The sequence below is a fragment of the Pipra filicauda genome, unplaced genomic scaffold (genome assembly GCF_003945595.2).
Source record: "Pipra filicauda isolate LSUMZ 115617 unplaced genomic scaffold, ASM394559v2 scaffold530_size479538_pilon, whole genome shotgun sequence".
Classification (NCBI taxonomy): Eukaryota; Metazoa; Chordata; class Aves; order Passeriformes; family Pipridae; genus Pipra; species Pipra filicauda.
The window spans coordinates 313,216-331,280 of record NW_024104677.1 but is presented as its reverse complement, the minus strand read 5'-3'; the positions used below and the strand labels follow the sequence as shown (position 1 = coordinate 331,280).

At 42.9% G+C, this 18,065-nt stretch overlaps 1 protein-coding gene across 2 annotated transcripts in view; it reads right to left on the bottom strand.

Annotated features, from left to right (window-relative positions):
- The window catches only part of LRP6 (LDL receptor related protein 6), a 127,033-nt gene extending 112,380 nt beyond the window's left edge, over nucleotides 1-14,653 (bottom strand). For both annotated transcript variants that reach the window (XM_027709889.2, XM_039387102.1), the window contains exon 1: nucleotides 14,068-14,653. In XM_027709889.2, coding sequence (XP_027565690.1) covers nucleotides 14,068-14,122 — 55 coding nt within the window. In that variant the 5' untranslated portion in view covers nucleotides 14,123-14,653. The remainder of the gene's footprint in view (nucleotides 1-14,067) is intronic.
- Nucleotides 14,654-18,065: the final 3,412 nt, after the last annotated feature.

Sequence of the window (18,065 nt, the reverse complement as noted above, 5' to 3'; positions counted from 1 at the left end):
TTCAACAAAAGGTTACAAAAAATACTACATTTGTATAAGGTAGTCACATCCTTTTAAATTGACTATCAGAAAACATTTCAACCTTTCCCTGTCTTTACTCAGAAACTGTAGCAACAGAGCTGTACAAAGGAATTGAGAGACATACTATGAGTGTCATACTAAATGCTCTTCTGCCTGTCACCACAGAAATTTCACTAGGAACTTGAGGATTTATTCATCAGCATAGATGGGCACTTTGAACGTGCAGAAGGACGTATATCCTAAACAAAAGGTTTTCATTTATAGAGCCAAAGATGTGCATGGTTCAATAATGTCAAGGCCACACTGCCAGAAGAGATACAGTTCCTTATATGAGAAACTTGCACTGAAATTAGAAATATTAACACAGGGATAAATTCAAAAGCTAGTTTCAAAAATCGGACTACTCCCTTTTGTACCACAAAACAATTTCCCAAAGACACTGTCACATATGAATTGGGGGAAGCTGAAAGAACTGAAAAGTTCCTTCATCTACCTCCAATTACAAGAGTTCTGCTATACAAGTTTAGGGGTGGTGGGGAGTGAGGATTTTGTTGGTTTTGGTGGGGTTTTTAAAAAATTAATTGCTTACTGTCATCCTAAATTTAGAAACACTGAATATAAACTGATTTATGATGATCTTTAGACAGAAGGAGGGAGGGGTGAAACTTTGTTTTAATAATACCAAATTTGTATTTGTATTTTCCCCTCTCCAGAAAGCAATTTTTAATTGTGCAAAACCCCATTCAATTTAAAGATTATCTTTCCATGGAGAAGCAGTAGACTTTTTTAAATCAGAAGCAGACTCTTTATATTAAGAAGGTTTATTTTTACCTTACTTTGCTATCTCCTTCCCTTCCTTGCATAATTTCCCACCCCCCTAAGATTTAAAATTAATTACAATAGATTTTCTTGAAGTGCGGGGTTGCTTACACTTTTTTGAAAAGTATTCAATAGACTGCAAGGTGTAAAAAACCAGTAATGTAATAAAACCATCTACTTTTTAAAGCCTGCATACAATTGCAACCTGAAAAATCTAGTTAATAGCCAGCTCAGTGTCATCTAGTGCACCATAGGAAAGTGTGCAGCCAACTGGCAGAGCTTTCTCTAACAAGACAGCATGCCCAGCATTTTAAAAAAAAGTAAATCCACACACAAATGAGTACAACCTCCATTATTATGAGCAACATGGAGTACCCCCACACACAGCATGCACGGAACTGGAACACCAGGCATGTCAAGTGTAATCACCAAGGCCTGAAGGCACTGCTGAGCCTATCACAACCACACTGCATAGGTAATTCACTCCTTGCTGGAGCTCAGAGCTGCCTGAGGAAGGACCGGGAAAAACTTCCTTTTCATCATCAATGGTACAAGTTACGTAAATGATGACTCAGAAGAAACACAGTTACACCGAGGATGTGCAGCTTCACACAAATTGATTCAAAGCCACGACTTGTAAAGCATTCCGTAGGGCTGGCAGATGAGGATGTAAAGCTTTACAATGTCTTGTGACATTCAGGAATGAAATCTGCATCACCAAAATTATAAAAAACGGGTTTGTTCCCCCACTGCCTCCAACCCTTCCCAGAAAACACAAAGGTTTCCATGTCCTGTAAAACCCAGTTACTGAAGTTGGCAGCAGCATTGGTACCTGGTATCATCTTTGCATTTACTTCTCTCAGACAGCAACACCAAAAGGAAAATTGTGCCAGAAGTTTTCCTGTCCCAACTTTGAAAGAAGCACAGGACACTGCAAAGATGACTTTCTTGAATAATGAAGTTATGAACTATAGTAATAACCTAAGGGAAGAAGTCCAAGAGAAACTCCTTTCAAAGCTAAGCAACTACTTTGCAGTTTAAGTTATAATGGGGCAAAAAGATATAACTCAGAGTGGGTTTTTTTAAGAAGTAGAACTCTTTACATGTTTTTATTTCTCCTTCTGTAGACGTCATAAAAGCATATATTGTAACTGCAACAAGCTACAATACACTGAAAAGAACCACACATTTTTAAAAGAAAAAACATCCACCTTGGAAATAAAAAACTGAAACAGCAGCAAATATTACCATGTCCTCTATCACCTGAGAAGTCTACATGCAGTTTATTCATTTAATTAAAGTACCCAATACAAAGTAAAAGCTATGCTTATTTATAAAATAAGGGTGGTTTTGTATCCACTAGCAGGAACAAATGTTCCCTTAAAGAACATAAAAGTTACAAAACCTCAAGTTTAACACATTTCAACTGCAACAAAAATAATTTAAATCGTAAGAAACTCCTGCCAGTGGTGATCACTGAGCCTATAACTGCTTCTTAACTCAAATATTCACGTAAGACCTTTCCTAAGTTTACCACATTCAATATTAAAGTTCAGACATTGTCTTTTTTGCCTTACCTTTACAACTAGAATTCTCATTGCTGCCTTCTCACCACCAAACTCCAGTTCTTGTACCACGTATTTCTCTTGGCTGCAATTCCTGTCACTCCCCCAGCATACTGAAAGTTGCTAATCCCCAAGATACTTAAGTCTGGTTTGCCTTACTCTTGTTTACTTCAGTCTTGCTTTGTACATCTAACTTGTGAGCATCTGCTACAGGCATAAAGATACTGCTGCCCACAGGGTGCAATCTGATGAACCAACATAAAACAATCACCAGCTAAAAATCTTTTTGGTGTTAACGTAGCAACTTTAAGCTGTTAGAATTTGTCATGCTTTTCTTTAACTAGTCCAGTAGCCTTTCCCACAAATTCCCACTTCCTCCTTTCCACCTTCCACAATCCAGGACAGCTCTGGGTGCCTCTATTTTACTGACACGGAGTTTAGCCTGGTTAAAGCAATTAGCACATGTTCATTTTCCCCACACTCTTTTTTCTCATTCCCAATCCCCAGCAATGTTGCTCTACCGCCCACTTAGTTAAGGGCCCCTCCCCAAGCTGATTCAAACTATTACGTGGTGAAAGGTTTGACTGGGTTAGCAAGTGGAATCAACTCAAGAAGTGGTCCAGCAAAATCCAAAACTAACATAAGGCGATCAGCAGGGAGCTGGAAGGGGGAGCAGCTCTCCCCCCTTTCACTGGCAGCCTGCTAGATCTGCTCAAGATGTGACTGCAGCCATATCCTTTCTCCCTGGCTTCACTTTCAGCTGTTGGTTCCTGACCTCCCATGTTGGCACTAGCACTTTTCCCATACCATTAGCTCTCATGCAGGGACTTAAACCAGCAGAAGACTACTGAGCTGAACTCTCCCCACCACCTGCCAAAAAGTAGTTTTTAGCCAGCCATTGTCCAGAACCAGTTCAGAACAAAAATCAAATACATATAAGCAATAGCACACCAGGGAAAGGAAAGACTGCATCAGCTTTGATTAATTAGTTGAACCAATTGTTTGTGAACCTCCAGTTAAGGAGCAGGACTCATCAGACTAGAGGTGGCCACCATAAGTTGTGGCAAGCTGTCACAGAATCCCAGCGTGGCCCAGGTCACATTGTGGAAACCACCAAGTGATCACTGACACTGAGGAATGAAATATCCATGCAGTAGTCCACTGGCAAGAAACACATGGATTGTCATACTGGAAGATGTCATTGAGCTGGGAAGAGGGTACTCAGCTCTTTGGACTATCCTATTCTGTCACTCTTGCAGTGTGCCCATATCCAAAAATTTTCCAGCTCCAGCTGGCAGAGAGAAATGTGCCGGGAGAAATCTTGTTCAGACTCCTGCTCTGCCCCTTCCTTTTTAGATCTTGCTGAAGAACTCTGAGCATCTAAAGGTGAATTAGTACTGCCAAGCACACTGTCATGAGGATGGCAAACATGGAGAAAAGGGGAGACACGGTGATGAGATGTACCAAGCAAATACACGCTGACCTGGATGAGGCACAGGAAGGAAGAAGGATTCCAGATGCCTTGACAGAGTACTGTACACCCACGTTCAGCCCACAAGAGAAGGAAAAGCAGAGAAATAGGCATATACAACCAGCAAAGAACATTAATTGCAACTCCTTAAAACCATTCAAAATACAAAATTCCCTGTATTGTAATATGATAACCATCCCCAAGATGTCCCACAGAGAACCAAGGTAACAACATAATGAAAAATCTCTGGACTGACACACGGATTCTGGAACTGTCAGTTGTGAGGACTCTTCCCTCATTCTCCGGGTTTCAAATTTCTTCATCATTGCTCATGCTTGTAAGGAATTCTGTGTATTTGTTACCCATGAGTGTTTGAGCTTTGCTGCTCAGTTTAGAGAAGCAAGAATTACCAGGTTGAGGTAGCACTGGCAATAAAGCCTGGGAGAGTCATATCAAATAAGAAGAGAGGTAATTTGAAAATTTAAATAAACTTTCCCCAAAAGCCGGGAGCCAGCCTCAAGAAACTTACACAGAGATGGTTTGTATTTTCAACCAAACAACAAAATCACCAGGAAGCACATACAAGTTTTCGGTACAGCAAGCAACAGGCCAGGATTTTGCACCAAGTTCTCCATCACAGCACTTCCCCGATTTATTCCACACAATACACAATTCCATACTTTTTTTTCTAATAAAACTAATGAATTGATTTACCAGTGGCCCCCATTCCACTTTCACTACAAAAGAGAGCACTGTTCTCTCTGAACCTCCTTGTTCTTACAAATATACTTGCAGGACACAGAAACTAACCAGGCGTTTAGTAAACAAGCCTGAGGAAGCCCAAATTTGGCAGAAAGGACCTTTTCTCCTCTTTTCAGCTAAACTTAAGTATATTCTCCATGCTAAAGACACCCAAGAGCTGTTCAGATGGTAACTCAAAAGGTCTTAAGAACAGTCACGCTTGCCAGTGAATGAGATGAGTAACCATATCAAGTGCAAAAGCAAAGACACCAAGCAGCAGCAACAACAGCATCTGGATTCTGCACCAAGTTTTGCTGTTAGTTTTGCAGGCCTTTGGCAAGATCATAGCTATAGAGACCAAGACATACTGCAGGACTAGCTGGCACAAAAGCAGTAAGTCATCCTTTAGCCTGCGGAATACAGGAAAAGAGATAGAAGGATGGGGGCAAGAGAAGAAAAAAAATAAAATGGACTACAAGGAAGGATAAAAATACCAGGTCCAGGCATAAAAAGCCAACAGTCCTGTCAGATTACAGCAAAAGTACACATGACTGAAGCACACCATGAAGTTCTGGCCTATCACAAGCAAATAACTTTCTGAATGGAAGGCATCACCTGCCAAATCATCCTGCTGGCAACAGAGCCTTACAGCAGGATTACCACAGCACGTGTCTTCTCAGTGTCAGGTAGCACACTCACATCACTTTTGTCCACCTTTCTGTAACACTGACTTCTCCTCTATCCCCACTGCACTCTCGTGAGGATAAAACAGCACTTTAGAGGCTGACATTTTCCTAACTTTATATGCTGAATCTATCTTGCTGACAACAGGATGAGCAGAGAGCTATGCTCCCTGCAGCTGCATTGCCATATAAAACTACCACCTTCTTTACCCTCCTGTTTACAAAGTAGCAACAAAATAAAGGTGATCTGGCACTTTCCAGGGCCAGCAGTAGACTCCGGAAAGCAGGAAAGCTCCTTAGGGATATATAATCAAGTAATACCATGATACACATTAATGTCTGCAGAACTTCAACATTTATACTTCCCATTTCCTCAAGACTCCTCCTAATCTTCCTTAAACACTCTTCCAGTTTCTCAAACAGTTGTCAGAATAACACCCTGCAGATGAAGTCATACCAGTTCCACACAAATTGGCAATACTTCCCTAGTTCTACTGGTCAGTGTTTAAATCGACACAATCTGTTTAATGAAAAAGTTAGCAAGCATCTTTGCTCATGCAGAAAAAGAAAAATTGTTTAGCTATATCGTACCAATTAGAGTCCCACATTTGAATAGAGATGATATTTTGCAAACTAAACTTGCAAGCACTGTGATGACAGATAAGATGACCAGATCACACTGAAACAAAACACCACCTTCTGGCATCATCATTTCCTACAGCGCTTTTAACAGTAAAGAAACAAGCCAAAAGCCTCTATCATATTCCTCAGGAAGCTGTTGGAAGTGACTGTGCAGTGTCCCTCCGGTGAATTAGAGCACTGAGACACAACACTGTGAAACTGTGACTGTGGTAGCCCATTTCCCAAAGCCTAGAAAGGCTAAAGGCTGCAAGATGTACCTTGTACATCCTGGCAAGCTCAGATGGGAATGCTCCAAAGTTTGTTGCTATTCTGGGACAATTGCAGTTCCAGCAGTTCCAGCCTGGACAACACATGTTTGGGGGTGCACATCCAGTCAAAAATGGCCTGGGAGTGTTTACTCATAGTCACTGCTACCAGCTCACTTACCTCCACAGCTGGAGGACCCCAGTTATATTGGCAGCATGTGGGAACAGTCCCAGCCAAGGGGTCTCACCTCCCGCTAATAGTTCCACATGGGCCAAAATACCCACACCCTGAACAGCAGCACACTGGTTTACCTTCAAACAAATAGGGCCTTTCTCCACACTGACAAGCTCATAGGCACTGAGCTACTCTTAGATGACTTTTTCAACAATTTATCCAAAATGGCATGCCAGTCTAAAAGAGACTTAAAAAACATTTCTTGAAGTCTGTCAGTTCATCTCACCAGGTCAAACAAAATAACCAAATCAAACAAAATAACTCATTTTTTTCTGTTTTGTGGTTGGGTTTTTGTGTTTGTTTAGATTTTTGAAGCACTATCAGGAAATTGCGGTCAAGCTTGAACACAGAATGTAGCACAAAAAAACCCAACTGGAGGACAGAATGACCCATAGAATGGAAAAAGTTGCCAGGACTGGTGAGTACATCACAAAAGTAAATGACCACCTTCATTTGGGACATAATAGCGGAACCGATTTGAGGTATGGGGAGGGAGGAGCAGCAGCACGGCCTGGAAGACTTATCACATTCATCTACAGTTCTTCAACAACCAACCCTGTGGTTTTATCAGCTGTATCAGCTGCAGTGATCAAATGCAATTGTTTCTTTGTGGCAGACTTTGCAGCTAATGCTTGGCAAACAGCATCTTTGTCCGTTCCTCCACCATAACAAGAATCCAGAACAGAAAAAGCCACATCTACTACAACGCCCATACAAGTTCACAGATTTTTGCTTCTCCTGTTCTTCAAGACAAGGCAGAATCAACAATTTTGCAAAAATATGAAGAACTTGCACTGAACTAGAAGATAGTACTGTAAGAAAATTAAAAGAAAATCAGAGTGCAAGTTTAAAAGAACTTCCCATCAGCCAAAAGAAAAATGTTCTCAAACCAAAATTACACTTCGAACATTCAAATTCTTAAAACTACTAAGTTTACCACAGATTAATACAATAAGTAACAACTCCAGTTCAAATGAACAGCTAGGGACTGGTTTTAATGGGTAAGGAAAGATGTGCACATACCTCAATAATTTAATCTTGTCTTTTTCTTTTTGAATAGGGCTAATTTCTGGTAATCCAAAAGAAAACCAAAAACCCATAAACACAAACCCACTCAACTTTGAATTATCTTACTTACTAACTTTACCATTACCTACATGCTAAAGGGTAACTGTTGAGCCTCAGTTAAGTTCCTGAGTTATTAGACCATCATTGCATTTTCTGAATGGACATAATAAGAGTCACTATAAGATTTACAAATTCCTACTCTTCTATTATTCTTAATACTCCTTCTCTATTAATCCATGTGGAGACAAGACCATTCTTGGATTTCCAAAGTGTTAATATTTTAATTAACACTAATACTTTGACTATAAGCAACAGTTTTATTCCCTGCTTTGACAGAACAACTAAAGGAACAAAGTCTGAAATTCTATGACACCTTATATTTCTGTTACCTTCCACATACCCTTAATCTTCAGAATTCCAGCAAAAACATCAGCCACTTTCTAGAAGCCTGAATTCTCTGACAATGGACAGAGGAAAATCCTTACTATTGAGGAGCTGTGGAGGTATAAACAGTTTAAAAAACACAGCAAAGTACACACAAACTACATTTTTCCTCTGGGAATATACTAGGAAGGGAGAGGAGGGGAGTAGTAAGGAGAAGAATATAAAGGAGAACGTTACAGTTCAGTATCACAGAGAAGGAAAACAACTTTTGATTAAGCAAAATTATATAGCTTGTTGATTAAAATTTTGTCTCAAATATGATTACTTTTCAAATCTGACATCAAGAGCCCACACATGGCCCTCATAAACAGAATTAAAACTATAATCTCATTTTTGCCACACTGATTATATCACAAGGGAGTAATTCTATTTAGGTAATGTGATCCTGTAACAAGATACTAAAAAATCTGCATGAATGTTGCCATTTTCCCATGTCTGTTTACACTAAAAACATTTCCTTATTGTTCTATCCGTATAAATAATGAAGCTTGAAAAGCATTCAATCTTTTAAACTGATATGCTTCTTTCTCCAAATTTTTTTTCTCCAAATTCTTTGCATTTTGCAAAGGAAACAAAGTATTACTAACTAAACCATTGCTTCTTTTAACCTAGACTTTGACTGGTTAATTTCTTAAAAGTATATTAAGAATAAGGTATTACAAAAAAAAGGTACTAACAGTATTCTCATTCTATTCATAGACTGGTATGTTACCATTTCAAAACTGGTAGGGAACAGTGCCAATTACATTGAAATTGAAACGTCTGTAGCAAGATAATCATAAGGAGAAAAATAAAATCATCCTATATTCATAATCCTTTCACAGGACAAAAAACCCAACAAACTCACTTCTACTTGAAAATACAAGCACTGTGTTCTGACTAGGTTTGTCCACGAGGAGCAAATAGCAAGCCTGTTCGTATTGTGAATCTCCTGACATAAATATTTATAAACCACAAGAATATCTAGAGAGTTTAATGAAGCCTCTCTACCTCAGCTTGCCTGCCAAATATATAAATTGGAAAAGATTATTCAATATTTAGGGTGTCAATGCCCAGCATTTTTGTACAATCTATTAAAGACCTAAAACTTTCCCCTTCTAAGCCTGGGACAGTTAACACAGAAGAATGACACAGCATCTTCATTTAGAACACTGTGTATTCTGTAACTCTGCAAGTAGCATATACTCTGAAACCACACGTGATGTGTAAGTTGAAAAACTAAAGGTTATTAGGAGAGAATGTATTTCTTTCATTGAGCAGCAATTACACTTTAGGAGAATCATCATTACAAAGAATTACAGAAATGCAAGAACTCACTGCGTGCTCATTGTAAACCTCAAGTGCACACACCAATCTTTGGTGAGCCACAGCAATTAGGTTCAAGGCTCACTTTTAAGTTAGTAATGCCAACTATAAATGTGAACAGACCATCCCTGAAGTCTTCAAGGCAGTTGCATCCCCCCATATCTTTCTAAGCAACTTAAATCACTTACTGGTAAAAGTCCATCTGGGGGAAAATCCATGTCAACATAACACTGCCTCATTGACAACAACCACTTTCAAAGTACAAATGGCTCCCACGTGCCACCAAAGAAGTGGGTGGCAGTTTACCACCCCAATCTCTCAAGTGACTGGGTTGAAATGTGAGGGCTCCCCAGCAGGAGAACTGGAAGAGGAGCTGAGCACACCCCCAGACACGGCCAAGCCACCAGCTCAGCCAGAAGCAGGAGCATGCAAAAAAGCTTTAATTACAACTACATTTCTGGTGCCACTCAACAATAACACATACCCCTCCCTAGAGTACAAGGAACTGGACTCTTTTGAAGAAATTGGATTCTTTTGAAGAAACCACTGGCAAAGCAACCCAAGTATTTAACATTTCATGGGAAATTAATGAGGTTAAATATGCTGGGGACAAAGAATATAGTATTTAAGTCTGCATGTTGGCTGCCAGAGGAGATGAATGGTGATAGATCAGAAACTGAGACCTGTTTCTCCCTGTTTTCTTCTCCTAGCCCACCCCCTCAGAAGGAAGAAAAAATATCTTTGCTCTACTCAATTTGAACTAAAGTAAATTCCATATCACATGCACTGCAGCAAATATTTTTAATGCTGGCGTTTTTGAGATGCGACATCATTATAAAGGTGGATTACAGATGTCCAAAGGAATCAGATTTCTCCAGCTTCCAAACACAGAGTTTAAAAGGTTCTTGTACGCCCTATCCTCACCTCTCTTCCTGAAAACAAAAAAAAAAGCAAAAAAACCCAAAAACCCTTTCTACGTGTTCTGCAGCTTCTAGCCAAATTCCTTACCTAGAACTCAGGAAATGCTGATTGTATCAAGTCACTAGGGAAAGGAAATATGAATACAGTTCATGCCGCCCTAACCATTACTGCTGTCAAACAAGAACAAAGCTTTCCACCTGATTATCTTCATATAACTCATACTGAGGGATCCTTCACCTGCATACACCTCTGACCAGATACAGAGTTTCACCCTATACCCAGAACTTCCCTATATCTTCAGTGCACCTTGCCAAAAATGCTACTTCACCTTACCTCCAAGACATAGCAAAAAAATGCCATCAAACTGTCTAAGTCCTAATTTTTCAGTTTTAAATACAAGCTACAGCAATCTGATAAGTGAACTATATCACAGATGCAATTGCAAGAATTATTAAAGTAATGGTGGATTTTGTAACACGTTAGATCACATAAATCTCAGACTGTTTTATGAAGAGATAAAAGAGGAAAATGCATTGGAAATCACGGCAGACAAAGGCACACTGATTTCTGAAGGCATCATATAATGAAGAAACATGACTAGAAAATGGCTAATTCAAGCTGGGGTGAAGAAATAGACCACTTCAGTATTGTACAGTCCAAGGTGAAGAGACCCTTCACCTGAAGGCACAAACCACACTGGAAACACCACACTTCATCTCTAACCTGAGTGCTTCAGAAGTAAAAACCTACTCCTTGTTCCCTTCTCTGACTTCTGGTAGAAAAATACGTGCACGCAACACCAGTTATAGCTTAGCAAGTCCTGAACATTAAGCTCTTCTAAAAACATGTAAATGAATCTACCTAAAAAAAATGCAAAAAAGCAACGATCTGTTTATGAAAACCAAGAAACAACAGATTAAAACCAATTAAAATAATAACAATATTAAAACGATAATAATGGATTAATACAAACCCTCTTCAGAATGCTAAGAGGGATGTGTAGTTTTAAAATGCCCATTAGCAAAGAGGCATTTTCATTTCTTCACTAACTGACCTTAAGCACAGAGGTCTGCAATATTCAGTAGATCTGCACAAACATCATTTATAAGATTCCTATTCAAACAAGAGTTTTATGCACTGTCTGCATGATCAGGGTTTAAAACCAAAACAAAACCGCAATTGCATGCTGACTGGAGAGCTATTTCAGGAAGAAAAGCAAGCCATGAATACTGGTGGAGGAATAATTCTCTGTGACTATTTAAAAAGTCAAACCCTCAGTTTCACAGTTACTTGTAGCACCCTGACAGATGATGCCTCTGCTTTTGCCTCTTTGCAGCTGTCAATTATCTAACAATTACCGAGCTGATTGGTTTCACAGCTGTCCTGAAGAACACCTCCAAGCTGCCACGAAACAGCTCCTCAACGTACCTCAGGGAGCAGCTTCAAGCACCGCTGATGGTCAGGGAGGTGGAAGCCCAATCCCCCAAATCAAACCAGGGGCCAAGAGAGGGGAACAGAGACCAGCCATAATACTGGAAAAAAAAACCAAAAAAAACCAACCCCAAACCACAGAACCTCCACAGCAAGCTGTCAGGACATGTCTCTTAGAATCCAAACACTAGCCCTGAAAACATCAGCAGGATCTGGTTTATCACAGTCCTCGGATGATTTGACAGAGAGGTGCCTCGCCCTGTGCATGAGTTTCTAGCCAGTAATGGTCTCATACTTCTTCAAGTCCTTATGTATTTCCAGGGTACCAATTTTACTCCTTGCCAGATAGCTAAACAAATCTACCATAGTTCCCTCAGAGCACTGACCACAGTTCAGTTGTGTAAACCTCCATCCATTTGCTTTTTTTACAAGAACAGGGAGGCTAGTTCTGGAAGCAGAGAAGATGCTGTAATCCACAAACACACGCTATTACATTTTCTGAGTTTCTGTCTCCAGCGCTGTTGGCTTGGCATCCTCCACAGCACTGAATTCACAAACCAAACAGTGAACTTCATAACTTCACCTCTACTTTCATGTACAGGCTTATTCATACTCATGCTGGTATTGCCTCTGCCTCATTAAGGAACTGCTGACACCTCTTCTGAACTCAACACATCTCATTTGAACCAATTCTACTTGCATAGATGCTGTTTATTAGGGAGGATGTATGCATTAAAATTTGATTTTTGTTTCTTCACGGTTCAGCTGTTCCTGCTGTTTATCTCTATCTAAAGTAACAATTAGCCAGTAAGAAAATTACTATCGTGTCACAAACAGAAGATTATGACTTCAGGTAGGTGATCAGACAGCAGGGAACCTTGAACACAGAAGAAACAAAAATGCTGTTTGGATACAAATGTCCTTGGCAATAGAGATGAGAGACAAGAAAATAAATGACAGTCATATGATTTATAAGCTGAATGCTTCTTCAAAGTGTCCTATTAAGCATCAAGTATACAAAAATTTGCAAAGGCACACGTCACTGTGTTAAGATTTGAAGAAATTAAAGGAACAATATTATGTGACATCACATACAACAGCTATTTCTGTGCTGTCATTTGAACTAAGTTGAACATTAAAGACAAACACGGTATATTAAGAACAGGCATGATTGTTACTTATTAAACTAATCAGGAAACCGTTTCTCCCTATACTCCAGACTCAACTTAACTTTCGAAAATTGGGGTTTAACTGCTACAACAGAAGTATGAAATGTTACACGTACCATTTAAATAAGTGTATTTGTATCTCTGCAAACAGGATACAATATGGCAAACAGATGCACAGAGTGGAAAAAAAGGCCATGGAAGAGACGAAAATCTTTGTTTTTCAGAGTACTGAGCAACTGGAGACAGAGCAGTTACTTCAACCTACACCACCTAGCCTGAGTTAGTCTAATCTTAATCGAAACACTCTAGCACGGATGAATTTTCTAAATGAAAGTGTCGTTGATAAACTGTTAGCAATTAACTTCTTCCCCATCTAGTATGAAAAAAATAAACAGTACAATGATGTATGCAAACACCATAGACCATTTCTTCCCAGAAATACTGAACCCAGAGAAATAGCTACAGCAGTTAGATTTACAGCATTAAAAAAAAAAAAATAATAATCCTGTTTTCTTTCAGATTGTGCCCTGCAAGACGAGAAATTTTGTTGGAACTGGGAAGCGGTATCAAAATTCTTGGCTACTTTAAATGACATCCCCTAGTAAGGCACTCGACTGCTAATTTAAAGCTGTATGAAGATCCGTGGTGGTTCATCCGTGAAACACAAAGTTCTCTGAAGTCCCAGCGCAGAGCCAGCCCAGCTGAGAGGAGCATTCATTCCTCCTCTCGCTCACTTCGCTGCGAGGAGAGTGTCGGTGAAGCACCAATTCCCGGGCACTTTCCAGCCTCCCCACGTCGAACAGGCGAGGCTCTGCGATACTCCCGCACCCGGCAGGATCGATACTCGGGGGGAAAACGAGAGAAGCCTGGTAATGGGAACAGCGGTACCAGCCTGACACAGGCGTGGCCGAGCTATGCCCCAGAGCCGCTGGAGCTCACAGACTGCTGGGGGGTGCGGAGAAATGGGGGACGTGCGCTAGTTTGGGGGGCTCTTTTTAAAAAAAAAAAAAAAAAACAACAAAAAAAAACCAAAACAAACTTGAAAACAACAATAGGGCGGCTCGGGAGGTGCCCGGCGGCCGCTTGTAGGGCGGGCAGCTCCCGGCTCGGCTGGGTATAAGTTGCTCCCGAAGCGGGGAGAAGGCGGCGGCCAGGAGGGAGGGAGAGAGCGCTATCCCCGCGCCGGGCCCCGCGCCCCGCCAGCAGCCAGGCCTCGCCGCTCCCCTCCCGCACGCCCAAACATGGCCCCTCGCCACCAACCCGGCAACTTTCTCCCTGCCCCTCCCGCCGCCGCCCGCCCCGCTCACCTCTCATCAAGGAACAAAAACTGCAGGCGAGTAGGCTGCGCAGGACGGGCCCCATCTTCCCTCCCTCCTCGCTCTCACCGGCGGGGAGGCGGCGGCGAGGAGCAGCACCTCTGCTGCCAATTCATGCTTCCAGGCGGGCGGGGGAGGCGGCGGGAAAAGGGGGGCGGGAGGCGGGGAAGGGCGGCCGCGGAGATTCCCCCTCGCCCGTCCCTAGCAGGCCCCTCGCCCCGGCGCGCCGCCGCGGGAGCGGGCGCTGCCCTCCATGCCGGCCGCGGCCGCGTCTCAGCGCCAGCGCCGCACTCCTTCCCCCATTCACCCTCCGCCAGGCGCGCACAGGCGCAGGGATACAGTCCTCCTCCTCCTCCTTCTCCTCCTCCTCCCGCGCCGTGCCCGGCCGGCGCCCGGCGCAGCGCCCGCCCCCTGGCACCGCTCCCGCCGGCCAGGGACGGCGCAGAGAGGCGAGGGCGCGGAGCCTCTCTCACACGGGCGGGATCACGCACACGTCCGGAAGCTCCGCAGCCGAGAAAAGCCCGGCGGGGACCGCAGCCCGACGGGACTCCGCCCGGGAGGGAGGGTGATTGGGGCTGCGGCACCCCCCGAGCACAGGGACACGGACAGGAACGGGGCGAGGCGACGACCGCCGTTGCATTCCAGTGGGACTACTTTGCTTCCCCTCGCTCCCTCCGCCGTCTGCGAGGCGGAGGAACACTGGCGCGTGAGGCCGGGACTACTTTGTGCCCCAGAGCTGCGGCGGCGCTGGAGCAGCGGCACAAAGAGTGCTGGGCCGGGAAGGGGTCGGAGCGGCCGGGAGAGGGGGGAAGCAGTGTGGAAAAATGAAGTTATGGCTAGTACCCCCTGCGTGTAGACCGAAGAGCAGTGATCTTGCCCTTTCCCGAAGCAGAGGCAGCAGGCGTCCCTTATCAGCAGGAATTGGCTGCTTGGCTGATGTAATGGTGCGCGATTTATTTCCCAGCACTTTTGTGGGTGCTTTGGGTTATCGCCTCCTTGTTAAACTAAATGTGGTAAGATGTGTTTGTGCTGCTTAGAGCAGTAGTTACAAAGAATATGAGTAGTTAATGTTTATGCTGTGTTTAAACATAACTTAGTCTTTTTCCCTCTTGCATTCAAGTAAACATACCCTTCTCTTTCTGAAGAAGCTAAAAGGTTCAGATTTGGTAATACACTCACAATTTCAAAAAAACTTCCCTCCTTATCTTCTTTGTTTGTTCCTAATAGATAATACAAAACGCAGCTTGCTTTCCTCTAGATTAGAAAATCTATTTCATTATTTCAACAAGGAACATTGTCTAAATGTCTACAGTCACGGTCTCCCTCCCTCACAGAGTGTGACAGCTGGTGAGTAGAATAATGATATGAAGCAGAAGAACTTACAGCAACTTCTGAAATATTTACATTCCAAAGTTGGTATTATTTTCTGGATTATTAGAAATTTATAGAAACATTTAAGTTTTAATTTCATATCTGTTCAACATATATATTCATAGCTTTTCTTGTTATTACAATAGGAGATAACATCTGGGCCAGCTTAAAGGCCTGGGCATTGTAGACTAATTCTAAGAATGGGTTCCTGGTGTCATGTGATATCAGACTCTCAACTTTTACTAAGTAAAAACAAAAACAAACAAACAAAACCTCGTAATTTTTTATAAAAAGAAGAATATTTCAAATGCAACTCAACAGCAAGACCTGCCCAAAGCTAGGTCGACATTACAAAATGTTGTCCTTGACTGCTGGATGAAAGTGCCTCCTCTGTTACTATGCTGTCAGCTGGGAGGATTAGCAAACTCAAGTAAGATCCACATGGATAGGAGAGGGGAAGGGCTTTCCATACAGAAATGTACCCTAGACAGTAGATAACCTGTGTCCAACCCTTGTTGATTTTGCAGGAGTGGGCAAAAGGAGCACACTTTTTAATTTATTTTCACTGTTAATTGAAATCAGAGAAGAAAAGAGGTTTTTGGTGGTTTGGTTTTTTTTTTTTCTTATGCTGTTTCCTTGTACTTCTTCCATACTCATAATGTTGCACAATCCGTCATCCAGCTCTTGAGAAGTATGGCAGACCTGTAATGAATTCTTTGTATCTTAATGGCACAGTGCACAGCTGAGGGAAACCTCAAGCCTGAACTCTGCATCACAAAACACATTTCTCTACATGCCATTCCCTCTCCTATCTTATCTGTTTCTGCTGGAAACACTCTGGTGTCTTGACTGTCTCTTGGGAGCCTGATCCCCTGTCTGGTTGCTCTGACTCTTAAAGACGTCTTCCCTGCTGTCCAGGCTGACTGGTTTTATTGTTAGCTTTTGAGCACTGTATGCTGTCACCCCTCACACTGGTGCATTTTGTCATTTTTCAATAATTTGAACTCTTTCCTGCTTGGATTTCATCTAAGCCAGTTAATGATTATTGGCTTGTCTTAGTTTAGCAAGACGCAAATATCCGTTAAGGAGGGAGGGCCAGAAAAGAAGAGCCAACCTCCTCCCTCTACGTTATTAAAACTTTGAAGTTAAGAGGCTTCAGGCGAAAGGTGTGAAAAAGGAAAATAACAGCTCTTTATTAACAAACCCGAACAAACAACAATGGTGCACCCTAAACTTTCAAAAAAACCAAAGTCGTAATTTCCCAGGTGGGGGAGTCCCCGGGGCAAATCAGGGGGGGCCGAGGGCGGGCTGTCCCCGGTGGCTCAACAACTGCTCACAGCCCTGTGAGCCAACAATGAAAGGGCTTTTTCCCGCCGGTCCCAGGGCTGTGGTGCGGTCCTCGGGTCAGGCAGCCCCTGCGGGAAGATGCTCTGATAATGCAGCCCCACAGCCTGGGGCAGAACACCTCACTCCGAGACGGTCGAGGGGCTCTCCCAATCATTCTTCCACAACGGTGCCAGGCGGGGAAGAAAAAAAAAATTCTCCTCAGGGAAAAGTGGGAGGCAGCCAAAACTGAAGGTGGCTGCCGCTCTGTCGGTCGGTCGGTGGACAGCAAGTCCTGCAGACAAAAGGGTGGTGATGGCTGGTTTTAAAAAAAAGCCTCTCCCACTCCCATGCCGCGCTGCTCGCGACCCCACTCCTTCCCCCTTCCCGCCTCCCCCCACCCCAGAAAAAAACAGATGAGGGGGGAAAGGGGGGGGCTTTCATTTAGGTACACGCTGTCCAGTAATTGATATTGCGAAAAAATTCCAACGTCTGTTTTCAAACCTATAGCAGGCTTCATCTCCCTCAGCCTAGCCTCCTTTCCCCACAGCCTGCCTAGACACAATCCTCCTTTCTCTATTCTAGCCCAAATATCATAAAATATCACAGAATGGGTTTGCTTGGAAGGGACCTTAAAGATCATCTTGTTCCAACCACTCTGCCATGGGCAGGCACACCTTTCACTAGATCAGGTTGCTCCAAGCCCCGTGACCTGGCCATCCAGGTCACAAATCATCTCATGGATGGGGGTCACAGAGTCCCGGCTGGTGCAGGATTGCTGATGATGCTCTGCTGCGGTACCTGTTGCTCAACGACTCTCAGCAGTCCCACAGCAGAAGGGTCCTCTGAGAGACCAGGCAAGATATTCAGCTGTCCAATTTCCTGTCTCCAAGCAGATATCCCAACAGCCCAACAATGCCCTTTTGGGTCCTTGAAATACCCTCTCCTTAGGTAATCTGTGCCAAGGATGCATGGGGCCTCTGGGCCACTCACAATGGGATGTCTTTGCCATTTGTTCCTGGTCAGGCTCACTTCAGCTTCCAGTAGAATCAGCTGTTGGGATCCCCGTTATCCCAGAAAAAGAGGTGGGTTCTGCCCCTGCATATCTCAATGGCATAAAGGTACATTGTGCTCTGGTGTCAACTAAAGCCTTATACTTTTGAGGGTCTGATGTGCCATGGGATCCACACAGTCCAATAGATCCAATTGTCCCTTTACCTGGCTGGAGACAGGGCCCCTTTAGTCCTGGTCATAGTACTTGTTGCTCACTTCTTTTAAATATGACCTGGAGGTCC